Raw genomic sequence first — 21,977 nt, forward strand, 5'->3', positions numbered from 1 at the left:
TGCAGAATCACCTCAGATATATTAAACCAGAATCTGCATTTTAATAACATTCCCAGGTGACTCCTGGGCTCATTAATATTTAAGAAGCACTACTGATCTAGACCAGTGGTTTTCAAATTGCCCCATGGAGCCTCTTAGTGGCTGATTTAGGCTGGGAACACGGAGCCTGTGGAGTTCTGGGTTCTTTATGTCCTTCAGAGAAACTTTACTTTTACGTGTTTCAGTTGTTTATATTTTTGTATAGATTTTAACTGAAGAACAACATTTCATGGCTAACATAAATTTGAAAACTATTGCCCTGGGCTCCAGATTTGATCAAGTTGCCTTGAGCCAGGTTGGCTTAAACTGAAGGCTACATAATTCAAATTATCTTCTAAAGGTTAAAGTATTTAGATTCTTATTTCAAACACTCTTTCCTAGGAGATGAGATTGGCTAGCTGCCCAGGAATCTGTGTTCCATAGGGGATTTCTTGTTTTTCCACAGGCCCTTGCCAGCATGAGTCTCAACACCCAGCCCATCCTCAATCTGGAGAAATTCCATGAAGGCCAAGAGATCCCCCTTCTCTTGGGTAGGCCTTCTAATGACTTGCAGTCCACACCTTCCACTGAATTCAACCCACTCATCTATGGCAATGATGTAGATTCTGTGGATGTTGCAACCAGGTATGACCAAGTTGACTAGATAATCACGAGCTCTTAAACTGGGTTCTGCTCTGTTGGTAGTTATATTTGCCAGCTTAGTAAACGCAAAGAGAAGAACTAGTTCCTCATACTCCCAGGCCTTTTAGACCTTGGGTAAAGAAAGAGATTGTTGATTGTTTAAGATCCCTCTCCCTTAGATGTTGGAAGCCTGTGAAGTGATGGCTCGGGGAGGTGATCATAGCAATCCTTACAGTGCGAGGTGTGGGACTCGGATTATCTCACCATCCCCTTCTTCCCCAGAGTGGCCATGGTCCGTTTCTTCAACTCCCCCAACGTGCTGCAGGGCTTTCAGATGCACACACGTACCCTGCGTCTCTTCCCGCGGCCTGTGGTAGCTTTTCAAGCTGGCTCCTTTCTAGCCTCACGTCCCCGGCAGACTCCTTTTGCTGAGAAACTGGCCAGGACACAGGCTGTGGAGTACTTTGGAGAATGGATCCTTAACCCCACCAACTATGCCTTCCAGCGAATTCACAACAGTGAGTCCATCTGCCCTCTGCTCTGCCCCATCTTCTGCCCTTGTCCCCTGATGGCTCTTCCCTTTGCTGTTTCCTTTTCTCATCTGCGACCTGCTCCTTCCATTCCTATTTTGCTCTAGACTTTTTCCTGTCTTTCTTTTATGTTTTGCTTGTTTGTTTGTTTTTTTCTCCTTGTTGGTAACTCCATTCTTTTTTTCTCTTTGGGTAGACATGTTTGATCCAGCCCTGATTGGTGACAAGCCAAAGTGGTATGCTCATCAGCTGCAGCCTATCCATTATCGAGTCTATGATAGCAATTCCCAGCTGGCGGAGGCACTGAGTGTGCCACCAGAGCGTGACTCTGACTCTGACCCTACTGATGACAGGTGAGCAGTAGAACCACTTTTTAAGGTAAAGAGGCTCTCACTGTCCCTTATTGAGCATGATGGCAAAGTCTCATAGGACTTAGATGTTAGTCTTTGAAGCCTTGGTTATATTTTGCTTGATTGTTTTGTGTTAACTTTCTTATTTTATCTTGTTCCCTGGCCTTGAGTTAACAGTGCACCTCTATTTTTTTTAGATATATTTATTTATTTGAGAGAGAGAGCATGTCCACGAGCACAGGGAGAGGCAGAGGGAGAGGGAGACAAACAGATGTAGGACTTAAAAAAAAAAAAAAAAAAAAAAAAAAAAAAAAACAGATGTAGGACTTGATCCCACGATCCTGAAATCATAACCTGAGCTGAAATCAAGAGTTGGGTGCTTAACCGAGCCATGCAGATGGCTTTTTTTTTAAGCTTCTAATTTTAATTCCAGTGAAGTTAACATACAGCGTTATATTAGTTTCAAGTGTACAATACAGTGATTCAGCAATTCTACACATTAGTGCTTACCGTGCTAAATGTACTCTTTAATCCCCTCACCTATTTCACACACACCCCTCCCCCCACCTCCTCGCTGGTCATCATCAGTTTGTTCTATATTGTTAAGAGTTTCTTTCTTGGTTTCTTGGTTTGTATCTTTTTTTTTTTTCCCTTTGGTTGTTTCATTTTTTAAATTCTGCATATGGGTGAGATTGTATGGTATTTGTCTTTATTTATTTTGCTTAGTATTATACTCTGGCTCCATCCGTGTTGCAGATGGCAAAATTACATTCCTTTTTATGGCTAATATTCCTCTGTATGAATGTGTATGAGAGCCCTTCCTTTTGTATTTTTTCCTAATGCTGATAGCTGATTCTTTTCCCTGCTCCTCCTTTCCATTATGTTTTTATTTTTGTTTTTATCTTTATGCTCTTCACTCTGCAGTGGCAGTGATAGTATGGATTATGATGACTCAAGCTCTTCCTACTCCTCCCTTGGTGACTTTGTCAGTGAAATGATGAAATGTGACATCAATGGTGATACTCCCAGTAAGTGTCCTTGGGGGAGATTGGCTGGCAATGGGCAGGGTTTGGGGCTCTGGGACAGTACAGTCTGTACCTTGGATGTTGGCAGATGTGGATCCATTGACACACGCAGCCCTGGGGGATGCCAGTGAAGTGGAGATTGATGAGCTGCAAAACCAGAAGGAATCAGAGGAACCTGGCCCAGACAGTGAGAACTCTCAGGAAAACCTGCCACTGCGCTCCAGCTCCAGCACCACTGCCAGCAGTAGCCCCAGCACTGTCATCCATGGAGCTAATTCTGTACGTGAGGACTTAGAATGGTACATTCTAAGTGAGACCTGATAGTTGGGATATGGGCCATACCTCTATTAGAGAGATGAGGCTGAAGCTGTTAATTTGCCTCTTTCTTCACAATCTTCCTGTCTTCCTTTCTGTAGATCTCCTAGCTTAGAGCCTGGGAGACACAGTTTGACTCCAGAAGGAACTCATTAGGCTTTTTCAGGACTTAGCTAAGATCTGTCTTGCATAGTTTATAGAGACAGAGAACAGAGGTGTCACAGAGTTCTTTTCTCACATGTTCCCTTAGGATAGGAGATGGGAACCTAATAGGCCTGGCGTGGCCCTGCTAAACTGAGAAATAGGAAGGTGTCGCTGGGCACTAGGTAACCAGGTTTTATTTAATGTGGCCTTTAGGAACCTGCCGACTCAACGGAGGTGGACGATAAGGCAGCAGTAGGTGTCTCCAAGCCCCCCCCCACAGTGCCTCCCAGCATTGGCAAGTCGAACGTGGACAGGCGTCAGACAGAAATTGGAGAGGGGTCAGTGCGCCGGCGAACCTATGACAATCCATACTTCGAGCCCCAATATGGCTTTCCCCCTGAGGAGGAGGATGATGAGCAGGGGGAAAGTTACACTCCCCGATTCAGCCAACATGTCAATGGCAATCGGTGAGAGCTTGGGGATTCCTTCGAGATGGGTGACTGAAGGACCTCACTACAGTGGACCCCGGGTGAGGGTTAATCAGAAAGTTGGAGAAGTCTGGATGCTCTGGTTGCCTGCCATCTCAAGGTGGTGTTTTGATCTAGGCATATAGAAGTTGTGGGAAGGGAGCAGTGGCAGCAGTGTAGCATAAGGCCCACATTCCCAAGACTAGGTACCCCTGCCTGGGGCTCATAGGTGCCACTGTGCATTCAAGGGCTCAAAAGATGCTGCGGCCCAACAGCTTGAAACTGGCAAGCGACTCAGACGCAGAGTCAGACTCTCGAGCGAGCTCTCCCACCTCCACCGTCTCCAACACCAGCACCGAGGGCTTCGGGGGCATCATGTCTTTTGCCAGTAAGTGCCTTCAGCTCTCATGCCTTTGTCACATTTTCTCTATAGTAGGCCCTGGCCATGGTGGATGCTTCTTAGAACTTTAAAGGTAGAGATGGATTGGCATTATTATCAAGTCCCAATTCAGTTTGTTTGGGTGATAGTGAATAAGGAATTTTCATGGGAGTTTAGTAAAGGACAGGGACAAAGTAGTCTTTATCCCCAGAGGTTTCAGTCTATCTCAGGTAAGATAGCTGGTCAACTAAAAGGTAGTCATTGTATTTTTTTCTTTCTTTTTTTTTTTTTGAGAAGTAGTCATTGTACTAAACATCATATATATATATTTTATTTTATTTTATTTATTTATTCATGAGAGACTCCGAGAGAGAGAGGCAGAGACACAGGCAGAGGGAGAAGCAGGCTCCATGCAGGGAGCCTGATGTGGGACTCGATCTCAGGTCTCCAGGATCATGCCCTGGACCGAAGACAGGTGCCAAACCGCTGAGCCACCCAGGCTGCCCCTAAACATCATATATTTTGTAGAAATATTCTGGTCAAGTTTGATTTGGGTCTGTATCTAATAATACCTTCTTTGCCTGGTGAAGGACTTTTTCATGAACTTGCTTTAAAATCTATAGGAGGTTGACTTTTGTGCCTAGAGAATATTTCCAGAAATGAGGGGTGGTATAAATTAAAGATTGGGGACAGACCAGGGATCAGAGAGAGCCAACATCAGGGATAATTATGATTGTGAGTTTTTTCAGAAGCTAGGTAGGGACAGCACTAGCTTCTGATCAAAAGTGCATTAACTGTCAGCTTTCATGTGGAGTTAGCATTGAAGAGAGACTTGGCTGTTACCATGGAAGGTGGAGAGAAAGTTGTTACTGGGTTTTGAGCAGTCCTGGCACTTTGCCCCTTTGTTTGCCATAAATTATAGACTTAGTCCTTTCTAAGTCTATAATTTAGAAAGGTAGACCAGAAGTACTGAGATTATATTTGACAAGGAGGAAGATGGAGATGATGGTGCAGTCATCAGCTTTGATTCCTTATGCTCCTAACCCATCACTCTCACGCCCTTCCCTTGACAGGCAGCCTGTATCGAAACCACAGTACAAGCTTCAGTCTTTCAAACCTCACACTGCCGACCAAAGGTGCCCGAGAGAAGACGACCCCCTTCCCCAGTCTGAAAGGTAACTACAGTCCTCCTTCTGTCAAACCAGGATTCTCTGGGAGATATTTCAGGCCTCTGGGTGCTTGTCAGGAGCCCTGTGTATGACGACTCATTTGATCTGGCTGTTGCCCCTCATACCGCTTCTCATGGCTTTCATTGCACACTGTGGGCTCTGACTGGTTTTCAGATGGAAACAATCTTCATAGCTGAAGAAAAGGCCCTGTTATGTCATTTAGGATAACAGCAACTGTGAGATTACTGTTGTTTCCGAGGGGAGCTTTGTCAGATGTACATAATTAACAGGGATCATCAGCTGCCACCAGTCCTCTGCCAGGTTCCTACTGAACGAGCAGAGTTTGAACCTCATCCCAAGGAGCTAGCCTGCTGGGATGGTTGTGAGAGCCTGGCAGTGTTTATAGAGCCAGGAAGCCTCTTACTTTGGCTTCATGTCAACTTGGGCCCCCTGGGTGCACCAGGTGGTATTGGTTGGCTTCTAAGAGCAGTTAAGACCTTATTTAATTTTATTTTATTTTCTTAAAGATTTTATTTATTTATTCATGAGAGACAGAGAGAAAGAGAGGCAGAAACACAGGCAGAGGGAGAAGCAGGCTCCATGTAGGGAACCCCATGTGGGACTCGATCCTGGGACTCCAGGATCATGCCCTGAGCCAAAGGCACTCAACCACTGAGCCACGCAGGCGTCCCCCTTATTTGATTTTCATTTGTGATCTCTGAGAGTCTGAAGGGCTCTTCTGAATTTACTCTCTGACTTTCGTTTATTTTCTCTAGATATTGTGCTGAGATAATTAATTATAGCAGAAAGCATAATGACAAGCAGCTCTGTATATATTTTAACTAACTCCTCTTCCCAGTGATTAAAAGCTCCGGGAATCTAAGGAGTGTTCTTTGGTGGGCTGGGAATATCAAGTAGATGGGCAAAGGGACAGAACATCTAGTGGTGCAAGGGGTTAACCAGCGCTGTGGCACAAACCCACACATGACTCAGTAGCTTAAGGGTGGAAAAGTGGTAGCGTCACTGGCTTCACTTGATGCACTTGGGGAGGAAAGCAGTTGAAATGCATCCATCGCATGCTGATGCTTCACTTCATTTGTTGCCCTTCTCACTCCCATCCGCCTCCCATCCTCACACCCCCACCTACTTCCCATGACAGCATCTGCAAGATGGGTCTCCTCTCCCTGCATACCAGCAGGCCCTCCTATGCTAGATGTTTCATGAAATCCAGCGGTCCCTCTTTCACGCATGTGCCTGTTGAGTACCTGAAGATCCCTCGTGTCATTTACCCTGCCCCTGGCTTTTAGAGACCGTAGTCTTAAGGATGGTCTTTCCTAGAGCCTTGGTGGTTTCCTGATCTCTTGGCTTCCAGCTCTGAGGTGCCTGAGAACTAAGGTTATGTGCACTAAGCTTTGGGAAAATCCTCAGATTGTCTGACTTACAGCTCCATTGAGGGGAATAGGGGTTGTGGTATCATGGTGCACCTACTAATTGTGTATTTTGTGTCCCAGTATTTGGGCTAAATACTCTAATGGAGATTGTTACTGAAGCCGGCCCCGGGAGTGGTGAAGGTGGGTCTTGCCCGTGAGCTGTGCATGATCTTTCTTTTCCTAGCATCTTCCGTGCCTGCCTGAGGGCCATCCTCCTCATGGAGCAAGCGGTATCACATGAGTGACCTGCCTTGCCCCGTCCCCCGTGACACCCGTGCTTGCCCATGGGGCGTGCTGCTGGTGCATGTGGAGTGGCCTGAGTCTCCATCCCCACTTCCTCCACATTGCCATGGCTGGTTTCTACCTGTGTGTGATGCCCTGGGGCCACCCTCACCCAGCCCTTCTGGGGAATGGGTGTGGAATGTGGCTCCCCACGGCGGTGCTGACACAGGCTACAGACCACAGTAGTGATGTCTCTCATTCCTACCTCCCTGGCTGTAGGAAACAGGAGGGCCTTAGTGGACCAGAAGTCATCTGTTATTAAACACAGCCCAACAGTGAAAAGAGAGCCTCCATCACCTCAGGGTCGATCCAGCAATTCTAGGTAATAAATGACTGAACTGTTTCAAAAGTTCTATGATAGAGGTAGCAATTGCTGTACCACACTTCAGGGTTGCTCAGGAGTAGGAGAGCACCTCCCATTTGGGTAGATGAAATCATTCCTTGTGAGCACTGCCCATTCTGACTGACTCCCCGTGCGACGGTAGTAGCCCACACCGGCGAGGAGAATGAGACTGCTGTGCTGGGTACGCAGGCAAACCAGGCCCTTGGCAGGGGGTGTGGGGCTGGGAGGCAGGGGACTTGGATGTTTGGAGACCTGTTTCCGTGTTGCCCCTGGAGGCAAACATCTAGTCTGGTGAAAGGGGTGGGTGCTCTGCAAAGAAACTGATTACTACAGAAGTGGTGTGTGGACCCCATAGTGAGAACCAGCAGTTCCTGAAGGAAGTGGTACACAGCGTGCTGGATGGCCAGGGTGTTGGCTGGCTCAACATGAAAAAGGTGCGTCGGCTGCTGGAGAGTGAGCAGCTGCGAGTCTTTGTCCTGAGCAAGCTGAACCGAACTGTGCAGTCAGAAGATGATGCCCGGCAGGACGTCATCCCCGATGTGGTCAGTGTCCAGGGTGGGGAGCTGGAATCAACTGGAAGAGGGACCTGGACACCACAGGCAGGTTTGCCAACTCTGGCCCCTGGGTTATTGTTGCAGGAGATCAGCAGAAAGGTTTACAAGGGGATGTTAGACCTGCTCAAGTGCACAGTACTCAGCCTGGAGCAGTCCTATGCCCACGCAGGTCTGGGTGGCATGGCCAGCATCTTTGGGCTTCTGGAGATTGCCCAGACCCACTACTATAGTAAAGGTAGGGATTACAGCAGCTGGGCAAGCGCTGTCCACAACTCTCCCACTGATCTCTGAAGAAAGCAAACTTGTTCTTCTACAGGTTTTCCAGGGCCAAGCTACTTCCCATCAGGCTTCGGGATTTTATTTTTTTAATGCATGTTTATACGCACTGGGTATTTTTCTGTCATGAAAAATAAGATACCTGCTTTACTTTTCTTGTACTTCATTCTGTATCTTCCTGTATCCTTGCTTCTCCCACCTCATTCCCAATAACTTGATTCTCACTGTCTATTTTGACCCCTTCCTATATTCAATCTTTTCCTAGAACCAGACAAGCGGAAGAGAAGTCCAACAGAGAGTGTAAATACACCAGTTGGCAAGGATCCTGGCCTGGCTGGGCGGGGGGACCCAAAAGCTATGGCACAGCTGAGAGTTCCCCAGCTGGGCCCTCGGGCGCCAAGTGCTGCAGGAAAGGGTCCCAAAGAACTAGACACCAGAAGTTTAAAGGAAGAGAATTTTGTAGCATCTGTTGGTATGTATCACTATGTTTGGTGTGGTGGAGGGAGGGTTCTGGCTTCGTAAATACCTCTCCCTCCTTCTTTCAGTTCATCCAGAATCCTGCCTTTCTTTTCCCCATGCTTTACTTTCTAGAGAGGGAGGTAGGTCTGCATCCATTTCTGATGGTATTTCTTTATACTTCTTTATCCCTTATGCTTCCTTTACAGGCTTCCCCACCCTCACCTATATCTTAGAGGAAGAATAGAAGTTTTGCTTAGAAGGCCTAGTGAGGTTTAGTGCAGGGAGTCTGAGCTATATTCCTGGTCCCTCTTTTTACTGACATCTGGATTTCTTCACACAGTGGAGAGCCACGTGAGCTCCTGGAAGCTATAGGAAAGTTTAGGGATGCGTCTTTGGCCTATAAAATTATGATTGTCTGGGCCAGTTTACTCCCATCCAACCATTACACTAACCTCAAATTTGCTTCTCTGGGGTATGTCCAGCAGCGCATTTCCCTGGGTTCTAGACCTCAAGGTATAGGTTTCTGAATCAACTTCTCTTTAAAAGTTTCCTTACTGAACTTGATTAAGAGCTTGTTGACATTTAGTGTTTCTCCATTCCCACTAAGGCAGTGCCTTAGTGAGCCCTCTGGGTGTCACCTCCTTTTGACTCACTCTGTATTTGACCTTGAGTCATCTAGGTTGTGTCTTTTTCTGGTTCCGTTTCCCTGGGCAGTATGCTTGTAACTGTTGCTTCTTCGCCACACCACTGGCAGTTGTCTTATGCTCCCATTAATGGTGGTGAGGAACCAGTTGCCTTCACTGGGGAGCTACCCTTCTCTAGCCAGCACAGTAGTGTCCTAGAGGCAGTCAACTCTGCCTTCCTCCTGCTTGACGGGTCTAGCATAAGTACCCGCCTGCAAATCTGAAGGTCTGGAGTTTTTGTCCTGTTCTGCCACCAGCTAGGAATGAGACTTTGGGCAAAGCACTTTCTCAGGGTCTTTCTGTCTGCTCATCTGGGAAATGAGGAGTTGGATTATGTAGACACAAGTTCTTCCAGGAAAAGAATGCCACCATTAATGTTCTTTCTTCTTTACCCCAGTGAAGATGCTATTCTTGATCATTTCGTGTTCTGTGTCACCTTTACCAGAAGCATTTTTCCAGATGATTAGCTAAGAATGGGTCACTTGGCAGGGCAGACACTGATTCTGAGGATGAATTGGATTTTTAGTAGCAGCAAGGAGGGATGCTAACTGCCTGCGTGAGTGGCAGTTCTATCTGATGTTCTACAGGGTTTTCACCACCACTTTAAGGTTCAGGTTAGGAATTAAGAGTCTTTAGTTCATGAGTGGGGGGTGGAAAGGCATTAGGTCTCTTGATTTGTTTAACCTCCCAAAATGAAGATCCCTTTTTAGCTCTTGATTTGTAATCTTATGCCTGAGACTGAATCAGCTTGGGTGGGTGGGTTTCCATTCTGTGACCAGCCTCTGACTCTGTCTGTCTTTCTCTCCTGCTTACATTGCATCTGGGGTAGAATTGTGGAACAAGCACCAGGAAGTGAAAAAGCAAAAAGCTTTGGAAAAACAGAGTAAGGAACAAATGCCCCTTCCTGTTCCCAAATCTCCCATACCTGCCAACTCCCCAGGCCCAGTTGGGGCAGGCTCCCTTTGTCAGCCCCACCCCAAATTTGCTCTTGGGGGGTATTTGGAATGAAAGCAGGTAGGTGGTATGTGATTCACAGGTATATGGCTTGTAGGCTGCTTCTTTCCCCTTCTCGTCCTAGCAATCAGGCTGTAATCAGGGTGTCTACGAGTAAAGTCCCTTAGAACTTGGTTCTCTATTGCTCCAGAGTTGGTGGGGAGAATGTTTGCCTATTTCAGTGCCCCTCATTGGCTGATCTCTCCCTCACCCATTGGAAGGCCTGTGGGAGCAGTTGGCAGAGATGGTTGCTGTCCCCCCGTGTTGAGTCTGTAGCTTCCTGGCTCTCTCTGGTGGCTTGCCTAGGCACGCTTTCTTGCTTTCTGTCATTCTGTCCTTCTGCCATAACATGGTGGGTGGGTGGGGAAAAGTGAGGGCAGTTTTTATTTCAAATATAGAAAGTTGTTGAGTTGGGGTAGTCACTGTCCACGGAAACAGTTGGTGTTTCTGTATCTTGTTGGACCTGTCTTTTTCTAGATCCTTTAGATACATTTGTTGGGGGAAGCACTGAGTGACCTGGGGACTCTTAATGGGTTTCACACACCAGTGAAGCTCCAACTCTGAGTGTAGTGGAATGTGGTTTAGACATTTGTTTGTGGAACTTTCTGTTTTAGAATGATTTGCTCAGAATTTTCTCAGGTTGTGAAGATGGCTTCAGAACCCCTTAAGAACAGGTTTAATTTGTCCTACTTGGTTCTTAAGGCATCTGGGGACTTCTTCCAGTGGGGCCTGATATGAAGGCAGTCCCTGGAAAGGTGACTGGGTCACACTGAGCCGGTCGGGGACCAGGCTGTGTGCTGTCCCACTCCCTTCACCAGCCTGCCCCTGGCCTTTGTGTGCTGAGTGACAGAGGTTTTCCCCTACCCAGGGCCTGAAGTCATCAAACCCGTCTTTGACCTTGGTGAGACAGAGGAGAAAAAGTCCCAGATCAGCGCAGACAGTGGTGTGAGCCTGACATCTGGTTCCCAGGTTTGTGACAACCCTGTTGAGAATTGTGAGCACTAAATTTGCTATCTCAGAGTATTTAAGTTAAAAAAAAAGACAACCTAAAAAACAACATGCATGCCCGGTAATAGGAGAATGATGAAATAAGTGTGATATATCCATATGATATGGTATTAGTATCTATTGAAGACAAAAATTTGGTGACGTGGAAAAATGTTTTATAAAGCTACATGCAGTATATACTTCCTGTTTTATTTTTAAAACGTATGTAGAAAAAACTGAAAGGAAATATATACTAAAACCTTAGCAGTGATTAACGTCAGTGGCAGGTTTATCGTTTATTTTTGTTTCCTTATTCTTCCATGTATTTTCTATAGCGAGCGTGTATATCTTTAATGTTTATTATTTTTTGTTATGCAAGTCATGTATATCTTATATTCAGGAAAAAATATATTTTTCATGTCCTACTTAGGGATAATAATAGTAGGTTGGGGTTGAGGAGAAGGAAGAAAATACAATACCTCCTCTAATGTGTTTGAGTCCCCTTATCGTTTCAGAGGACTGATACAGACTCTGTCATTGGTGTGAGTCCAGCTGTTATGATCCGAAGCTCAAGTCAGGACTCTGAAGTTAGCACCGTGGTAGGGGAACACCACACTGGCATCTCGGTGGGTGGGGTGTGAATTCCCCTTTGGAAAAGGGCTGCTTTCTCCCTTGGAGGCTCTTAGTCTTATGTCAGCTTGGTTCTCACGGTGGAGATGCTCACCTATCATAGGTCTGTGTGCGTGGGATCAGACCCTGAGATTTCACCCAGGGCTTCTCATCTTGTAAAGAAGGTACTTCCAGAGGCTATCTGACACACCTTTGAAGTTCAGTGCTTTTGCTTTTTTTTTTTTTTAATGGCGGTAGAGACCTCTAACAGCTGGGCATTTCTGGGACCCCTTCACTGGGGAATATTCCTTACTACCTTTCTTTCCTTTCCAGGTGAGTAATAGTTCTGGAGAGACCCTTGGAGCAGATAGTGACCTGAGCAGCAATGCAGGTGATGGACCAGGTGGTGAAGGCAGCGCCCACTTGGCAAGCTCTCGGGGCACTTTGTCTGATAGTGAAATTGAGACCAATTCTGCTACCAGCACCATCTTTGTAAGTTTTGTTTACTAACAAAGGAGATCATTTCTTTCATGGGAGGGGAGTGGGTTAGAAAAGAATGAAAAGTTAGGGGCAATTAGAAAGAAAGACGAAGGAATGGATTATCCTCATAATATTTGGCTTCAAAGAAAAGGTTCCCTAAGGCTTTTTTCGGAGTTATTTGACTCCATGATCTGGGGCTTTTAGGACCCTCTCCTGAATCAGTGATGCATTGGGCTCCCCACCCAGTCAGATAAGGGCTTCAAATCCTATGTAGCAATTATACCCATATTTACAGTAGACAAAGTGATAGATGCCTTTGTGGCAATGACAGCTCTCATTTTTTATCAGTCTGCCTCTTGCTATGGAATAGTTTGGTTTTATTCCAGTCACTGCTTTATTTAGCATTTAAAAATAACATTTTATTTTAGTATGTTTCTAACGCTATTTGGTATTTCTATTCATTAATAAATAGCTATTAAGTGATTTACTAAGAGGTATATCCTGTACTAAAGAAAGAGGGATGAATAAGATGTAATTCTCACTTTCAAGAAGTTTGCAACTCAGTATGTTGCTGTGACTAATCTCCTCTGACAGGTGAGGGGAACAAAGCCTTAGGAGAAAAAGCACTTGCCCTACATCCTACAAAAAGCCAATGATCAGTTGGAATTAAAGTAATTCTGTTTAGTCCTTGCCTTTAAACACCCTGCTTTCTGGTGTATACATGCCTCTGATGGTAGCATTAAGCACTCTGATACGCTTGTCACTTTATTAGACAGAGTTGAGAATGGATATTCTTTACAGGAGCTTGTAGGGAGAATGGAAGATGAAATTTAAATGAAATCAGGTATTTAACACTGGTGATCATCCCCACCCTCAGAGCTTTCTATGTGTTTCTAATAGAGCAAATGACATCCCTGAGCAAAGGTAGAAAATGGGATTGAGAGTCAGGAGAGCTATTTGAGTTAATGGACCTTAACTCTCCTTGAGTCTAAATAGACGATTTTAATGAGAGTATTTTAAATCCTTCTAGTGTGCCTCCATTCTGGAGGTTAAGATAGACATTATAGGCTAGCAATCTTGTAAGAAGCCATTCAGCTGTGTGCTGCTTTCTTGTCCCCTTCCTGAGACAAATTCTAACTTGTTCTATGTCGGTGGGCAAGGGCTGTTTTCATACAGTTGAGTTGCTGAGAGCAATTACCTAAATTTCTTGGCTCAAAAACAGGCTGTCTTAGCAAGAAAAAAAAAATAACATTAAGTCAGTATGGTCCGTTGAACAAAGAACTGGGTTGTGAACCTGGAGTCTGGTGTGTAGACACACTAATGAGGTGTTGCCTTAATAACCTTTGATCGGGCCCTTCTCTGCCTATGCTGTTGCATGAGTTGTGAAATGGGCATGAAATCTGCCTCTTAATCCATTTGAAATCTTTTTGAATGAATAGAAAGTCTAATATTGCAGAAATGGCAGATATTTCTAAGACATGGTTGGAAAGAGGAAATTAACATTTATCCAATACCAGTCATGAGCCAGACATTGTTAAGTGCTTTACATGTATTTTCTAATTTAATTCCCATAATGGGGGATGCCTGGGTGACTCAGTGGTTGAGCATTTCCCTTTGGCTTAGAGCATGATCCCATGTTCCTGGAATCAAGTCCCACATTGGGCTCCCCACAGAGAGCCTGCATCCCCCCCTACCCCCTGACCCCCGCCTATGTCTCTGCCTTTCTCTCTGGGTCTCTCATGAGTAAATAAATAAAATCTTTTTTTTTTTTTTAAGATTTTATTTATTCATTTATGAGAAGCACAGAGAGGAGAGAGAGAGCGGCAGAGACACAGGCAGAGGGAGAAGTAGGCTCCATGCAGGGAGCCTGACGTGGGACTCGATCCCGGGTCTCCAGGATTATGCCCCGGGCTAAAGGCGATGCCAAACCGCTGAGCCACTGGGGCTGCCCTAAATAAAATCTTTTTTTTTTTTTTAATTCCCTAATGGTCCTATGAGGTAAATACTATTAGTCTTCCTTTTACAGTTGAGGAAAACAAGACTCAGATAAGCTAAGTTTTATATTTCAGATCACACAGCTAGTAAGAGACAGATATCTGAACCTGGGTTAGTCTGACTTCAAAAACCAGTGTTCTTTCTGCTACAGAGAATTTGCCTTATTTATTTATTAATTTTAAGAGCAAAGAGTTCTTTTCTTTAAGATTTTTTTTAAAATTTATTCATGAGAGACACAGAGAGCAAGGCAGGACATAGGCAGAGGGAGAAGTAGGCTCCCTATGGGGAGCCCGATGAGGGACTCAATCGAAGGACCCTGGGATCATGATCTGAGCCAAAGGTAGATGCTCAGCCACTGAACCACCCAGGTGCCCAAGAGCAAAAAGTCTTACAGAGACTAAACGGTAAAGATAAATAAAATGAGAACATGATTGCATGTTTTAGGAGGCAGTAACAGAAGCAGCATTATCAGATTGACTTCTGGTCAAATCCTTGAGGCAGGCAGAGTAGCAAAAAGCAGGACTACTAGAGTATATGTTGCTAATGAAGGGTAACAGGTGTGTGGACCTCTCAATGAACTGCATGGTTTATTTTGGCCTGTCATTACCTTGGGCAGCTGACCTATCATCTCTTCTTTGTAGGGGAAAGCCCATAGCTTGAAGCCAAGTGTAAAGGAGAAGCTGGTGGGCAGCCCAGTTCGCTCTTCCGAAGATGTAAGCCAACGGGTCTATCTGTACGAGGGACTCCTAGGTGAGAAACAGACTGGGAAGACCTTTTGCTCTGGAAGAAAGCTGGATTCGGCTGGGGAAGAGGGTATCACTGAACCCATAGCTGCTTAGCTTTGTGCTGATCTCAGTGCTGATGTTAGAGGGTGTTTTTATATCTGAAGAAGGTGACTTACTGGGTTTGGAAAAAGCAGTAGGTGAGCACTAGAAGAGACTGGATTTTCATATTAATCAACAGCCTCTGTCTTTCTGTCTGTCTGTCTTTCCTTTCTTGCTACCATGGTCCTTCCTGCTCACAAATTGGCAGGAAGGGACAAAGGATCGATGTGGGACCAGTTAGAGGATGCGGCTATGGAGACCTTTTCTATAAGTAACCACCTTTCTTTGTGTGCTGTGATCATCCCTCCTCCTCGGGAGGGGCTGGGCCTCACCTGGAGGAGCCGGGGCTGGTGGCAGGAATGTTAGTTCTGGGGTGGAGAGGCTCATGTTTCCTTTGTCTAAGAATTTGTCCCTTTTACCTAGAGTTTACTCGTGGTTTGGCAGCTGTATTTTTATATGTTAAATATGCCCCTAGAAAAATTCTATTCCACACAGGCAAAGAACGTTCTACTTTGTGGGACCAAATGCAGTTCTGGGAAGATGCATTCTTAGATGCTGTGATGTTGGAGAGAGAAGGGATGGGTATGGACCAGGGTCCCCAGGAAATGATCGACAGGTATGAGACTTAGTAAACACTTGGAAAATGCAAATTCACCCTCTTCTAAGTGAGTTCTGTGGTCTCCCCACTGAGGACCAACTTGTCTCTGATCTCCTACTTAGGTACCTGTCCCTGGGAGAACATGACCGGAAGCGCCTAGAGGATGATGAAGATCGTTTGCTGGCCACACTTTTGCACAACCTCATCTCCTACATGCTGCTGATGAAGGTAATGCCGATTTTACTTGATGCCAGAACGGCAAGGCTTGTTCCTATCACCTAAATTCTGGGGCACTTGGGAAACTGTCAGAATATCTTACTAGGGCTCTCTTGCTGATTGAAAGTGTGAGGTCTCTCTGAAGCTGCCAGGCTTTTGTGCTAAGGAATGTTGTAAAGATGATTGGTGATTCCATACCATTTGTTTTGAATTTTATTTTGTTATTATTTAAAAAAAATTTTTTTTAAAGTAACCTATACACCCAACATGGGGCTCACAGCCCCAAGATTAAGAGTTGCACACTCAGGGTGCCTAGGTGAGACAGTCAGTTGAGCATCTGACTCTTGTTTTCTGCTGGGGTCATGATCTGAGGATCATGGGATCAAGCCCCGTGTCAAGTTCTGCACTCAGTGTGGAGTGCCCCTCCCCGCCCCACTTTCTCTCTGAAATAAACAGGTTCATCTGGGGGATACAGTTGGTTGAGCATCTGACACTTGATTTTGGCTCAGGTTATGATCTCAGGGTTATGAGATCAAGCTCCACATAGCACTCACCACTCAATGAGGAGTCTGCTTCTCTCCCTTTCTCTCTCCCTCTGTCCCCACCCCCCACCCCCACCCCCCACCACTCATGAACACTCACACACTCTATCTCTCAAAAGTAAATGAATAAATCTTTAAATAAATCAATCGATCTCTTTTTTTTTTTAAGATTTTATTCATTTATTCATGAGAGACACAGAGAGAGAGGCAGAGACACAGACAGAGGAGAAGCAGGCTCCACGCAGGGAGCCCCATGTGGGACTTGATCCTGGGTCTCCAAGATCAGGCCCTGGGCTGAAGGCGGCACTAAACCACTGAGCCACCTGGGCTGCCCCAATCAATCTTTTTAAAAAGGGTTGTACACTCTACCAACTGAACCATCCAGGCACCCTGTTTATTTTGAATTTTATTTTTATTATTTATTAATTTATTTTTAAATATTTTATTTATTTGAAGGGGTGGGAGAGAGACCATGAGCAGGGGCAGAGAGAAAGGGAGACGCAGACTCCCTGCTGAGCAGGGAACCCAATGCGGGGCTCAATCCTAGGACACTAAGATCATGACCTACGCCAAAAGTAGACACTTAACCAGCGGAGCCACCAGGTGCCCCTATTTTTTTTTAAAGATAGGTTTGTTTGTTTGTTTGTTTTATTTATTTATTTATTTATTTATTTATTTATTTATTTATTTATTTATTTATGATAGACATAGAGAGAGAGAGGCAGAGACACAGGCAGAGGGAGAAGCAGGCTCCATGCAGGAAGCCCAACGTGGGACTCGATCCTGGGACTCTAGGATCGCGCCCTGGGCCAAAGGCAGGCGCCAAACTGCTGAGCCACCCAGGGATCCCGGTGCCCCTATTTTGAATTTTAAATGGACTTCCTTTGCTAAGTAGTTTTAGGATGGCGATAGAACTCCCCAGAGAATACAGTGAATTAAAAAAAAAAATTTATTAGTTTTTAAAACCTTAGGATAGTCAGAATTCATTTTTCAGCGCTAGCCCTTTATCATATAGAATTTTCCATAGATGTAAAAGAACTACTCTTTAAAAATTTAATGGTAGGTTCTAGTTTGACTTGGTTGCACTTGGTTTTATAGCTGTGAAAGACAAAGGTTACCAAATGGAAGTATCCTGCTTTGAAAGGGAAACATAAGTTTGGGGTTGATGGGTAGAAGAGAGTTGTTTTGAGAATGAGCTCCTGGATTTCTCCTCCTCCTGTTCTCCCAGCCTCTCTAAATATGAAGGGATTAGTTGAACAGATGCAGAAAACACCTGATAGGCTGACTTAGTTTGTTTCATTTTCTGTTCTAAAGCTCACTCCTCTCTGTTGAACTCTAGGGGTTTCAGTGAACTCTGGTTGGGAAAGGGTGGTGGTCCTGAACCCTGGGAAGGTGTCTGCTATGGCTGAACCAGAATGTTGCTACTCTAAGGCCTTGTTTCTGAACTATATTCTGAGAGCCCCAGTGGTTCTTAGGGCCTCTTTACGGGTGAATGTTTATGGTATTGGTTTAGAATAGGGAGGAAGTATCTCCTTGAACCCAAATCCATTTGAACCAGACTTGCTCTAAAAGCTATTTCTGGGGATCCCTAGTGGCTCAGCAGTTTGGTGCCTGCCTTCGGCCCAGGGCGTGATGCTGGAGTCTCCGGATCGAGTCCCACATTGGGCTCCTTGCATGGAGCCTACTTCTCCCTCTGCCTGTGTCTGTGTCTCTGCCTCTCTCTCTGTGTGTCTTTCATGAATAAATAAATAAAATCTTTTTTAAAAAAAAAAAAGCTATTTTTCTACAGAAACCATCCAGAGACAGCCAGAGTTTTCTTTCCTAGCCTGTTAGCAGAATAGGCCATTGAATGTTTTCTCTCACATTCAGTGATGTGGACTCAGAATTGTCTCAAATGGCAGGAAACTTGCTTGTACATTCCCTCTAAGTTGCAAGGAGAGCAGATCCCTCATTAAGATTTCGTTTTGGAAAAAAAAAAAAAAAAAAAAAAGATTTCGTTTTGGCTTTCCAGGTAAATAAGAATGACATCCGGAAGAAGGTGAGGCGCCTAATGGGAAAGTCCCATATTGGGCTTGTGTACAGCCAGCAAATCAATGAAGTGCTTGATCAGCTGGTGAACCTGGTAAGCATATTTGGGCCATCCCCTAGGCTCCCCTCCCACTGCACTTGTCGCCTCCCAGGCTTGGGCCTTATCACCTAATGCAGAGGCTTCCCCACAGGTCATTTCTTGGCCTGTACATTTTCAAGACCCCCAGTTTTAAAAATTGGGCTTTGAGTCTAGATGAGGATTTAGTCCTTCTGTTCTGTGGTAGGATTCTCTATACTAAAACCATCCTGGTACAGCCATTTCAACATATGATCTGTGGCCTCCTTAAAGAGCCACGAGATGAAAACTATTTTCATAATAGTACAAAAATGTTTGCCTTTTTATTACTGGGTTGACATTTGCACTGATGGTACAAAAGCAGTGGTGGATGAAACTGTGGTTACCTTCACACAGAGAAGACAGTGGTGCTAAACCATGCTAGTAGCCATCAGAATGCACCTCCAATTTAAAAAAGGAGAAAGAAATTTAATAGTTTCACTTATGAATGTTCTTGATGAAAGTGTTAAAATCATTAATTTTATTAAATCTGATCATTGATTATATATCTTTTTAATATTTTATGTGACAAAAGGAAAAATATACAGGAAGGATTTGTGCTGCAAACAAACATATGATGATTAATTTCAAGGAAAAGCAATTTGTGACAGTTTGAGTTGCAAGGTGAACTGTCAGCTTTGCTCATGGGACATCATTTTTACTTGGAAGAATAACTGTGGTTATTCAGAGTTGGGTATTTATTTGGCAGATTTTTAAGCTTGAGGCGTCCTGATACTTAAATAAAGATTTTTGTAATGAGACTGATGATATTAATAAGTGTGATTTTTTTGATATTCTATAACGAAATGTGTCAATGTTTGGAATAGCTGCATTACTCCTTAAGCCAGTATTTTCCGGAATACCATTGTGTAGTGTTACAAATTCAAGGATGAGTAAAGAACCACTCAAAATGCAAGGCAGACAAATGGATTTCATGTAACAAAGTATAAAATGTTCGTTGTAGGATTTTCAGATTTCTTATTGCAACTAACTATGAGAAACTATTACTTCTCAAGTATAATTTTGGTATAATTACCAAAGAAGAATATGTATATTTATCTGGAAAAGCTATTAAAATACTCTTCTCTTTTCCAAAGATATATCTTGAAACCAGATTTTCTTTATATACCTCAACCAAAGCAACATAACACAATGGATTGAATGCAGAAGCAGATACAAGAATCCAGCTATTTTTTTAAAGACAAACATGTGCAAAAATATAAAATAGTGCCAGTCTTCTCATTTTTTTTTTGTCTTGGGAAATATTTTAAAAAGTTATTTATATTACCATATAATGGATGTATTAATAATGACTTTAAATGAATTAATATTTAATTTTGTTCAGTTTTAATTTCTAATATAAAGATCTATAAATATAACTCACATAAACATAAACTCTTGGGGGGCCTAAGATCAAAAAGTTTGAAAACATGCCCCTCGTGGCCTATAGCTAAGTAAGCTGATAGGAATTTAATTGCTGAATTGGGGGCTGGGGACGAAATTCTTGGCCTAGAGAGCTCTGTGAGAGAGATACCTGGATGTGCCTAAAAGATTTCTCTTTTCTCAGAATGGACGTGATCTCTCTATCCGGTCCAGTGGCAGCCGGCACATGAAAAAGCAGACATTTGTGGTACATGCAGGGACAGACACAAATGGAGACATCTTCTTCATGGAGGTAAATGCTAATTCATGCTAGTTCAGATGTCTCAAACGAACATTTGAGAGTCACAAGGAACTCCTAGAACTGACGTCAGAATATTTCTCTCACTTGATCTCATTCGTGTTTATAATCCATCTATCATTAAATTGTCAGGCTCTTATGCAAATAATGTAATAGATGATTCCCCAACATTTCCTTTAAATATATATTGAACAGATGATATAGTCACATTGTCCATAAGTCAATGCTTCCAATAAGCATTGGGAAATCTTGCGCTCTTTCTCATCCACTTCCTCTCAATTTTCCATCAACCTCATCCCTTCCTCCTATAGTTGACCACTTAATTGGTTTCCTTTGTACCTTCCAGTGGTATTTTATACAAACACAATAGAATATGAACATAAGTTCTCTTTCTTTTTTCTTACAGAAAGGTAGTACATCTTATCCACTGATCTGTATCTTGCTTTTCTCATTGAACATATCCTGGAGATCTCTATACCAGTACAAAAAGAGGGTTCTCTTTTTTAAGTTGAAGAAGAATTGACATACAATTTTTTTTTTATTTTTATTTATTTATGATAGTCACACACACACACAGAGAGAGAGGCAGAGACACAAGCAGAGGGAAAAGTAGGCTCCATGCACCGGGAGCCTGACATGGGATTCGATCCCGGGTCTCCAGGATCGCGCCCTGGGCCAAAGGCAGGCACCAAACCGCTGCACCACCCAGGGATCCCTGACATACAATTTTATATTAGTTTCAAGCATATAGCGTAGTGGTTCAACAATTCTGTACATTATGCAGTGCTTACATGATAAGCGTGGTCACCGTCTGTCACCATAAGTCATTACGACATTATTCACTGTATTTTCCATGGCTCTTATTCTTTTTTCCATCTGTATGGTATTCCATGGTATGACTGTGCTATAGTTGACTTAACCAGTCAGTGTAGATATGTGCCCTTGGTTTTCTTCCACTTTTGTGCTGTTGCTAATGGTGCTGCTATGCATGATGCTGCACCTGCTTCCCTTCACACATGCGCAGGCTCTGTAAGAGCTCTCAGAGTGTGATCACCAGACCAAAGAAAAGAATGTATTGATAACTTTGGCTGATATAATTATAAAGTATCTCTTAACATATAATAGTTCCCTTCCCACTTTGCCATTTATTTTGTTGAAGAAATTTGCCCTACAGAGTATCTCACATTCTCAGTTTTTTGCAGATTGCATCTGTTTGGTATTAACACATTTCTCCATCACTTGTATTTTTTATTAACTAGTAGTTCAATATAGGGGTTTGGTGAGTTTCAGATTCAGTGTTTTGGCAAGAATACTTCATGGGTGGTGCTGTATATTTCCTGTTGCGCCATATGGTCATCTCTCTCTTGGTAATCAGTGGGTTTAGATGTGGGCAGCCTGATCTGTTCCCTGTGAAGCTCCTCATCAGTCCTTTGAGTTTGCTTGTGGGCAGAATTTATTTATCTATCTATCTATCTATTTATTTATTTATACCTTCCCTCCAACCCTTGCCAGAATTTGTTTTTTTACTTTTATATAGTTGAATTAACTAAGTCTTTTTTTTTTAATTTTTATTTATTTATGATAGTCACAGAGAGATTGAGAGAGAGAGAGAGGCAGAGACATAGGCAGAGGGAGAAGCAGGCTCCATGCACCGGGAGCCCGACGTGGGACTCGATCCCGGGTCTCCAGGATCGCGCTCTGGGCCAAAGGCAGGCGCCAAACCGCTGCGCCACCCAGGGATCCCCCTAAGTCTTTTTTTTAAAATAGCTTCTGGATTTTGAGTCATAGGTAGAAAAATCCTTCCTTATCCCAGTATTGCAAAGGAAATTGACTATTGTTTCTT

At 43.9% G+C, this 21,977-nt stretch overlaps 1 protein-coding gene across 50 annotated transcripts in view; it reads left to right on the plus strand.

Moving 5' to 3' along the window:
* Positions 1–21,977, plus strand: part of MADD (MAP kinase activating death domain) — a 41,684-nt gene that overhangs the window by 9,514 nt on the left and 10,193 nt on the right. For 2 of the 50 annotated variants that reach the window (XM_072790617.1, XM_072790630.1), the window contains exons 8-30: positions 485–663; positions 943–1,178; positions 1,387–1,543; positions 2,465–2,568; positions 2,654–2,844; positions 3,238–3,491; positions 3,740–3,879; positions 4,944–5,045; positions 6,551–6,610; positions 6,971–7,073; positions 7,450–7,636; positions 7,733–7,883; positions 8,190–8,396; positions 9,896–9,949; positions 10,928–11,028; positions 11,562–11,645; positions 11,989–12,147; positions 14,772–14,880; positions 15,163–15,225; positions 15,450–15,570; positions 15,675–15,780; positions 18,322–18,432; positions 20,021–20,128. In XM_072790617.1, the coding sequence (XP_072646718.1) occupies positions 485–663; positions 943–1,178; positions 1,387–1,543; positions 2,465–2,568; positions 2,654–2,844; positions 3,238–3,491; positions 3,740–3,879; positions 4,944–5,045; positions 6,551–6,610; positions 6,971–7,073; positions 7,450–7,636; positions 7,733–7,883; positions 8,190–8,396; positions 9,896–9,949; positions 10,928–11,028; positions 11,562–11,645; positions 11,989–12,147; positions 14,772–14,880; positions 15,163–15,225; positions 15,450–15,570; positions 15,675–15,780; positions 18,322–18,432; positions 20,021–20,128 (3,087 nt within the window). Of the gene's footprint in view, positions 1–484; positions 664–942; positions 1,179–1,386; positions 1,544–2,464; positions 2,569–2,653; positions 2,845–3,237; positions 3,492–3,739; positions 3,880–4,943; positions 5,046–6,550; positions 6,611–6,970; positions 7,074–7,449; positions 7,637–7,732; positions 7,884–8,189; positions 8,397–9,895; positions 9,950–10,927; positions 11,029–11,561; positions 11,673–11,988; positions 12,148–14,771; positions 14,881–15,162; positions 15,226–15,449; positions 15,571–15,674; positions 15,781–18,321; positions 18,433–20,020; positions 20,129–21,977 lie in introns of all 50 variants that reach the window. The other 48 variants (XM_072790618.1, XM_072790633.1, XM_072790624.1 and 45 more) reach the window with 35 other exon arrangements.

The sequence above is a fragment of the Canis lupus genome, chromosome 21 (genome assembly GCF_048164855.1).
Source record: "Canis lupus baileyi chromosome 21, mCanLup2.hap1, whole genome shotgun sequence".
Lineage (NCBI taxonomy): Eukaryota > Metazoa > Chordata > Mammalia > Carnivora > Canidae > Canis > Canis lupus.